Here is a 9,150-nt window from a genome sequence, read left to right on the forward strand (position 1 = left end):
AAGCAAGAGGAAAGGCCAATCCTCATTAGGTCAGATATCTCAAGTCCAAGCCATACTCATTTTGCTTCTAGATTATTTCTAAGAGTTAAGCATATCCCTGTTTTCTTTTTATATAACCTAAAAATTTCACCCAAAAATCCGAAAGATAAAGTGGGTCAGATTCCCTCCTTATTCAATATACTCAAAATATGATTACTCACAGTAGCAGACATAAAGGATGAATATGTGTGGAGATTATATGAGGATTGTATGTAATAAAAATAAGTAATAAAGTCATAAGTAATAATTATCATATGTGGGATTAAAAACTTTAACTGTTGAAATATTATGATGAAGAAGAAATAAGAGGTTAACTAATGTTTAATAAACATCCCGGGCTTTGAGTTAGTAAAATCAATTTTTATTAAGAATATTTAAACTTATTTTCAAGCTTAGAAATTGAGCATGAACTTTCATGTATACCTAAAAGACATACTTCTCTGACATAATCTTTTCTGGGGAGCACCAGGTATTCATACTTTATCTATTCTGATCTCTTTGCTCTTTCTCCTGACTTTCAAGCTACTTCTGGAACAAAGCGTTTGCATTTTCCCATCCCTCTGTTGGGAACATTTTTCTCCAGTTCCTTAGATTGTTAATTTTTCCTCTTCCCTCAAAACTTAGCTTGACTATTACCTCTTCCTGGGAGCCTCATTGTCACTATGTCTGCAGTAGTTTTCCCTTTGTAGTTATTGTTGGACATATTACCATCTATTGTTCCCATAAGCCATTTTAACTGACAATTTCACTTATTTACTTACTGTCTATTATTCTCATAAACCAATTTTAACTGACGTTTTTTATTTACTTACTTACTAGCTGTCTTTTGCGGTGAGAATTAAGTACCTTGAAGGCATATATATATATTCCTCCCTCCCATTGGTATATAGAACAGTGTTTAGCACCTAGCATTCACTCAAAATGTTAAACACCCAGCTGACTGGCTGGTGCTTATCCAACCATAAGTTTTTGTATTGATCTGGTTCCTTTCCCCCTGCATGACATTTCAGAAGACAGTGTTTTGAACCACATCTTTCATTCAAGTTACCTTTCAGTCAGATCTTGCACAATAATATATTATTGTGAAATAATCTATATATCTAGAGTGGCAAAGGCTCCTAAGGAGTCCAAACACTCAAACGAAGCATTGATACAAAGAAAGGCTCAAACTATTTTTTTGAAATGCCAGGCTTTCTTAATATATTCTAAGAATTTATTGTTTTGGTTCAGCCTTTCCCCCCCTTGGGATACTGTCTGCTTAGCTGCAGACACAGAAGCTGTTTCTCTCCAAGTATTTAAAGTGACATATTTGATAGCTGCCACAGGGTCACTGAAAGCAGAACAGAAGAGAGCCTTATGCTGCAGCTTGGTCCCTGGATGAAGTGCTTCTCAGCAAATGTCTGGGTATGCAGACGAGAATGCAGTCTACTTTTATGACAGTTGTAACACACACCATCTGTCTTTCTGAGGATTTCTTTTTTCTTCATTAACTGCCGATCCATTAGATGTAATACATTCTCCTGCCAATATTTTTCACCAGCAATACTTTACTGGAGTTTAAATTAACAGGTGCTCAGCTCACTTTTAAAAGAAATCTGAGGACTTGGGAATTTAGAAACATGTTTACTGGAATATATTTCATAGGTTTAACATCAATTTTGTACATGAATCAGACTCAGTTTATAAAATATTGTTCAATAAATAACATATACATAGAAAGATACTTTGTATGTTCATCAGTTATTCTTTTTTTATTGTGAAAATACTGTACAGAGGGGTTACAATTACACGGGCAAGATAATGAGTACATTTCTTATCAAGCATTGTAGCCTCCTCCTTTGTTTCCCCTTCCCATCCCTTCCCATCCTCCCCCGCGCCCCCCTACCTCTCACCCCCCTACCCCTACCCTCCCCCACCCCCGCACCAAAGTTGTAAAGTTCGTTTTTCAACATAACGACTTGTACATCTCATTGCTGCAATGAGTCCACCTGTATCCCTATTTAAACGATTTGTTTTTCCCCTTCCTCTCCACAAATTATACCGACATGAATGAAAGCAGGGGTTATACTGTGGGGGAGGGACATACAAAGCAACAAAGAAATAATCTTATAAATGTGTTAGAAACAATCGCATGAAAGAAAAAACATTTGAATACATATCTAGACATTTTCTACTTCTTGTGGTATAAAGCCTTCCTTCCTTGTAGCTCTTTGAATTATACTTCTAGCTCTTTTAACTATGTTGTTACCTATATTTACCCTATCATGTCATAGTATACTATACCAGAACTTCTAGCTCTTGCCTTACTGTAACTTATACCCATTGATCAATCTTTCCATATCCCTTCCCAGATGCAGCATTAGTTTTTATCAATACTAAATATCAATATATATTGATGTTCTATATATGTTTACTGATTGTAAAATAGTTAACTTTGAAAATTCAAAGAAACCCTAAGATCACATTTGGTTATTAAGTTACATTTAATATTTCTTAAAATAACTTTTAAGTTTTTAAAGTAATAAAATTATGAGTAAAATGTAGAAATAACTTGGAAATAAAAGAAATCCTTGATTAAATAGTTATTATTACCAGGAAAAAATTAATCAACTTGTAAGCAGTAGCCATGGTTTTAGGTACTGGCAATCTGCAAGGAACAAAGTACAAATTCTTTCAATTATAACATTTGTTTCAGGAAGGCTGACAAATATGTAACCTAACAAAATAAAACATTATTGAATGGTGATAGTTAGTTACTATAAGGAAATAGAGAAAGTTCCTGGAATGTGCTGGATGAGGAGGGAGAGTTCAAAGAAGGGTCCCAACAGCATCGGAAAGAAAAACTGTATACTGAAAGAGAAGTGACCACTAAAACAGGACTCTTGAGAGCAGATTGTAAGGGCTGAAGACAAAAATTATTTTGTTGTGTTAAAAGAGCTGGCAGGTCAATGTGTGTAGGCTTTGGTAACAGAGAGGAGGAAGAGATAATGATGAATGGGAAGAAATGTTTTAAGATGGCTCACATTAGCAAGAAGCATGAGCTTTTTAAATGAGAACATTTTGAGTGGAAAATATTAAGAAAAATAAAAGCAATAATAAATGACAGAATAAAGTTATAAAACTGATAAATCCTGAAATTCTTTCAGCAAAACAAAAATAGTACACCAACTATTAGTAGACTAGGTTGTAAATGGAAAAATGGAGAAACAAAGTTTAAAAATGTAAAATGAAGAATATTGTACAAAAATAATTTTAATTATGAAAAGATTGATTTATCACTTTATGTTAATATATGTTGATACAATATTTTCCTAAGAAAAGGGAAGTTGCAGAAAAGCAAGATTCATTCAGTGTCATGGCCATTGTTTTTAATGTTGTTTTTGACATTCTAGGCTGATGTACTTATATGTGGAAAATAACTGAATATACATTGGTCAACGTGGAAGTGTAGTCATGTTTGTCACACTATAGTATTAGAGTAGTAAAACACTTGGGGAAAAAGACAAAATAATAGTTTAAATTCCAGTTTCCCACAATCAATTTGGATCTGGAACAAATTATCTCTTGCAACTTTCATTTTCTTACTTTTGAAAGATGGCTGGTGATGATTATTGGAACTATTTATGGACAGGAATGGGTTACTGAAGACCACTCAAGAGACAGCTAAGTGATGGCAGCACAGAATCCAGAGTCCACTTGTCTGGGTACAGTGGACATATCTACCACAGAGTAACTAAGTGGCCTTCATATATTTGTATTTCCATTTCCTTCTCTGAAAACAAAGCTAATATATAACCCACAGGCTTTTTGAAATGACTGAGTTATCTAATAAGCACAGAATAAACTGTAAAATATTCTGAGAAAGTAGAGGATAAATAGATACAAAATATGAAATTCTTAAAAAATTATTTTGGAGTAGTTTCTTCCTGGTACTGCTAACTGGGAAGTCTTCAATTTTTCCTTAAATTATGGAACATAAACTTGAAGAAACTGATGTACTATCCATGATTTGGAGATTAAGTACCTGTCTGCAAAATTAGGTAGGAAAAACCTAGTTGGTATTGTTAGCTGCTGAATTACCATCAGTTTGGCATATAAAAGTGGTTGAAATGCTGTGTGGAAAAACGAATCTTATGGTCCCTCATATTTTTATCTGTAGGGAATGAGAAGGCAACTGAGATTTGTAGGACCAACACTCAGCACTGTCTGACTTAAGGGTTGGGTTGGTGTGTGGGGAGTCATTGCTCTGCTTTGGTATAGTTCACACTCTCTTGAGTTATGCCTCCAGAATTTATTAACATTCTTACTAGTAGTAAATTAATTCACTTTCACATGCATCTTAATTTTTATAGTAAGTTGTTTTATGTCTTACTTATAAATTTTGATTTTAAGCATTGACAATGTAAATTACATAGTAAAGTATCTTTCCTTAAATTAAAAATATAATCAATAATAGCCTCTTGTTTTTTTCTGATTAAATGGCTGTATGTATTCATTTAATGTCATTGATATTATATATGTACATATACATACACACACATACATCCATATGACATCTTGTGAGTTTCCAAATGTCATTCTCTTTGACTTCTTTACATCTTATTTTGAAGGATGTTGATTTGTTGTTAGATGACATATACTTTTTGCAACTTAAATTTTATCTTTTTTATATTATTATTGTGAAAATACCATGCAGAGGGGTTACAATTACATGGGCAAGATAGTGGGTACATTTCTTATCAAGCATTGTTGCCTCCTCCTTTGTTTCCTCATACCATCCCTTAAATTCTATCTTTATAGTAGTCACAATTTAATTATCTAAATATTCTTAGGGGCCAGCTTTCTAATACTAACCATTTCCTTCCTAATAGGTAGGAAGGCAATTGATGAATTCACTCTAACCAATGCATTGCTGAAGCAACTGGATGGGAAATTATTGACAATACTTTGTCTGTACTCTAGCTCTTATAGGAAATGAAAACAAACTTTTTCCTTTTTAATCATAGTAGGATTTGGAGAAGTCTTGTAAAAGAGCTTTCTAAATCAAGCAGTTCATCATTTTTTCTAGCTATTCTAAATTTTTTTCTTTGGAAGGGGACAATGAAAGAGCTGCCCACTTGAGCTAAAGTGTTTTGAATTTTATTAGCTTGCTTTTATGTAAGTCTTAAGTTTCATCCTTAGTTTTGAATAGAGAACTCAAAAAGAGAAAAACAAAGAAAATTATTAGATCCATTGTAAAGATGATCATTATATCATCTGACATTGGTTTTACTTACTCCCTATTGATTTTTTAATAAACTACTTGCTAGAATTTTAAAAAATGAGACTCAAATTTCTGGACAAGAGCTAACAGATATAAAATAATGATGTGGATTTATCTCTCAAAGGTTTATTATTTTCTCTTTTCACTTGGTTCTGTGATTATTTCATTTACTTATATTATTCATGGGTCTTATATCTACTTATCTTTATATGTCATTTCAAATCTGAAATGGATGATACTATAACTAAATAAGCTAACTCAAATTGTCATTTCCATAATTAGAATTCTATTTATATACCTAATTCCAGGGCCAATCATTTGGTATAAAATTTTCTCTTTTTTTGAGATTTTAGTAAATATCTATAGATAATTACATTTGAATTTCATAAGTCAATCAGACATAGAAGTACATTTTAGATATCAGATGCAAATACCTCATTACTCAAGCAGTCATCCTTGAAAATAAAGGAATAAACAAAAGATCGTCTTCATGTGCTTATTAGCTTTCAATGCTTACTCCCTAGTGTTTTCCTTCATCTTAATAGTAAACAGATTGGGAAAGCAAGTATTCTGTAACAAAAAAAACTAAATTAGAAATTTGGAAAAGCAGTTATATTAATTTAGGTATTGTACACAGTATCAGAAATAAGCTTACATAAGATAGACCAAAAGACAAATATTTTATGTTGTTGTTGTTGTTGTTGTGGGGCCTGAACTTTAGGCCTGAGTGCTGTCCCTCAGCTCTTCAGCTCAAGGCTAATGCTCTACCACTTGAGCCACAGTGCCACTTCTGGCTTTTCTGCTTATGTGGTGCTGAGGAATCGAACCCATGGCCTCATGCATGCAAGGCAAGCACTCTACGACTGAGCCACCTTCCCAGCCCAAGACGAATCTTTTATATCAAAATAAGTTGGAGTTAGAACCAGTCAGATTACCAAGTGATAAAAAATATGATTTAGATATAAACGAAAATGTCCAACAGATGACTTTGAAGTGCTATGTAAATTAGCTTTTGTTTTCTTACTTAATATTAAGGTATTATCAATATATAAGGCAAGGAATATTATACAAGTTTTCACTAAAATACTGACATAAAAAATAACTGTTTAGGGGGCTGGGAAGGTGACTCAGTGGTAGAGCGCTTGCCTTGCATGCCTGAGGCCCTGGGTTCGATTCCTCAGCAAAAAGTAAAAGGCCAAAGTGGCGCTGTGGCTCAAGTGGTAGAGCACTAGACTTGAGCTGAAGAGCTGAGGGACCCAGGCCCTCAGGCACCCAGAGCCCAGAGTTCAAGCCCCACAACCGGACCCCCCCAAAAAACCAAAACTGTTTATTGAGTACTTAGTAAGTCTATCCAACTTTGTTTCATTCTATGTAATATGAGAATACCAGATGAATTGTTGTGCTGTGCCTGGTCCAAATTGTTTTCCTGTGGAACTATGAGTTAATAAATGCTTGTGTTAAGCTATTCAGTTCCAAGGTAACAGGTTTATGTTTCATGTTTCTTGAGCTATACATATAGAATTTAATTTATTTTGAAAGTTTCTTTAATATTTATTATTTATAAAAGCTTTTACTGTATCATGTTAAGCTCTTTATATGAATTTTTATGAATTTGACTTTGCAGATTTTGAAACTGAAAATGTAAGTGAAGATTGTTTTATTGCAAGTGAAGTAACTTAGCTAGTAACTACTACTTAACCATGGCAATAGTACTTACTATGGCTAAACTACTTCTGCTAGAAGGCAATAGTACTGCTTGAATTCAAACCATAGATGATAATTCTTCACAGTGGATATTTTTCTCTAGTCTTACTTCTTGAGTTATTTGAGTAAAATCTGTAAGAAAGAAAAATGTGAATACTGATGTTTGAAAGTAGATTAAAAGTATCTCTAGTCTTTAATATACAACTCAATACATATGTGCTTCTGATTTTACACTATTCATTGTTTCTTTGTTTAGACTCTTCATTCATATTTTATTTTGCTACCAGAAATGGTATTCTGTAATATTTAAAACTTTTCAAGTGAGATGACAAAAACAACCCAAAATAAAACAATAAGTGGTTAACACTGGTATTATAATCCGTTGTGAAAATATAAGAAAACCCAAAGCATGAAACTGTTAGTCAAACCCATTATGCTGAGCTAAGGCTGGACAGCACAGAGCCTACCTAACATAGAATTTATTTTTTCAAAGATTGCCAGACAGCCAATCTCATTGGAGTTCTGGGATAGCTCTCAGCTTAAATTTGTGTTTTTTCATCAATATAAGTATTTTGAGTGTCATTTCACCTTTTTAAACTATTTGCAATTCCTCTTTTGTTGCCTGGAAATTCAAAGACATCATTCTTTTCTCTTGAGTTGAATGTCACATTGTTAGGAGATCTCAGTAACTCTAGATGTAACTTATTATTCCCACTGTGTCTCTTTGGAGCTATTTCAGTTTATTCATATACCCCAACATTTATGTTCTTTTGTTTTTTCTCCAATTTCCCTCTTTATTTCTTCATTTTGTAGCACTTTCTTATTTTCTGCAAACATAAGATAGCATTGTATATCTTCTCCACATTTTGCTTTCCAATATCCCATGCCTTATATTTTCCCCAGCTCTTTTGTGTATTGGTACTGGGTCTTAAATTCAGGATCTTGTTTTTCTCCAAGACTACCACTTTACCACTTGAGTCATTCCCCCACTTCTAGCTTTTTGGTGATTAATTGGAGGTAATAGTCTTTTAAATTTGTCTGCATAGGCTTGCTTCAAAACTCAATCCTCAATTCTCAGCCATGTGAGTTAGAATTATAGGCATGAGCCACCTCACCCAGTTTATTTGGTCCTGATTTTATTAAAATACAAATATGTAAATAAAAGAAATTACAAATGTATAGCTCTGAGTTATCAGTAGTAGGCAGTTATAGCAAAGAATATTTTAAACACGTAAGCATCTTCCTTGTATACTCTAATCACTGTTCTTCTCCCTAAAGCTAATAATATTTCCTGACATCTGATTGATGTTTTGTTCATATAAGTGTACTCATACATTATGTAGTATTTTTCTGTCTAGTTTCAATTAATATGAGACTCGGTAGATTATCAATAATGTATGAAATACTTTGACACGTACCATTTCATTATATTAATATATCATAATTTTCTATTTGTGAATGATAACGTGTGTTTAGAGTCACTGTCATTATTGTTGTTATAGACAATTAATATTCTTTAGGCTTACCATTTGTGAATACTTTTCTCCCCTTACATTAGCTTCTTAAATCTCTAGCTTCTGTATGGCATTATTTTTTCTTAATATTTGAGGAAAATCCTTTCAAAGCCTATTGTGATATTCTGCTAGTGGTGAATTTTGTCACTTTTCATTCAAAGGGTTTTTAAAATTCAATTTATGCATATTATCTATGTTAATTCAATTTATGTATATTTAACTTAGGGCCAGGGTGCTGTCCCTAAGCTTCTTTTGCCAACTAGCACTGTATCACTTGAGCCATAGCTCTGCTTCTGGAGTTTTGGTAATTTATTGGATATAGGAGTCTCATGGACTTTCCTGCCCAGGCTGGTTTCAATTGTGATCCTCAGATCTCAGCCTCCTGAATAGCTAGTTATTACAGCCATGAGTCACTAGAACCTAGCTTCAACTTAGTTTTTAAAAAAATTTTTTGGGGGGTCCGGTCGTGGGGCCTGAACTCTGGGCCTGGGCTCTGTCCCTCAACTCTTCAGCTCAAGGCTAGCACTCTACAACCTGAGCCACAGCACCACTTCCAGCTTTTTTCTTTTTGCTTATGTGGTGCTGAGGAATCGAACCCAGGGCCTCAGGCATGCAAGGCAAGTGCTCTAC

At 33.7% G+C, this 9,150-nt stretch overlaps 1 protein-coding gene across 1 annotated transcript in view; it reads left to right on the forward strand.

Moving 5' to 3' along the window:
- The window catches only part of Tmem232 (transmembrane protein 232), a 205,411-nt gene that overhangs the window by 74,526 nt on the left and 121,735 nt on the right, over positions 1-9,150 (forward strand). The window contains exons 12-13 of the mRNA XM_013020318.1: positions 5,865-5,874; positions 6,927-6,943. Coding sequence (XP_012875772.1) covers positions 5,865-5,874; positions 6,927-6,943 — 27 coding nt within the window. The remainder of the gene's footprint in view (positions 1-5,864; positions 5,875-6,926; positions 6,944-9,150) is intronic.

The sequence above is a fragment of the Dipodomys ordii genome, unplaced genomic scaffold (genome assembly GCF_000151885.1).
Source record: "Dipodomys ordii isolate 6190 unplaced genomic scaffold, Dord_2.0 Scaffold50, whole genome shotgun sequence".
NCBI lineage: Eukaryota > Metazoa > Chordata > Mammalia > Rodentia > Heteromyidae > Dipodomys > Dipodomys ordii.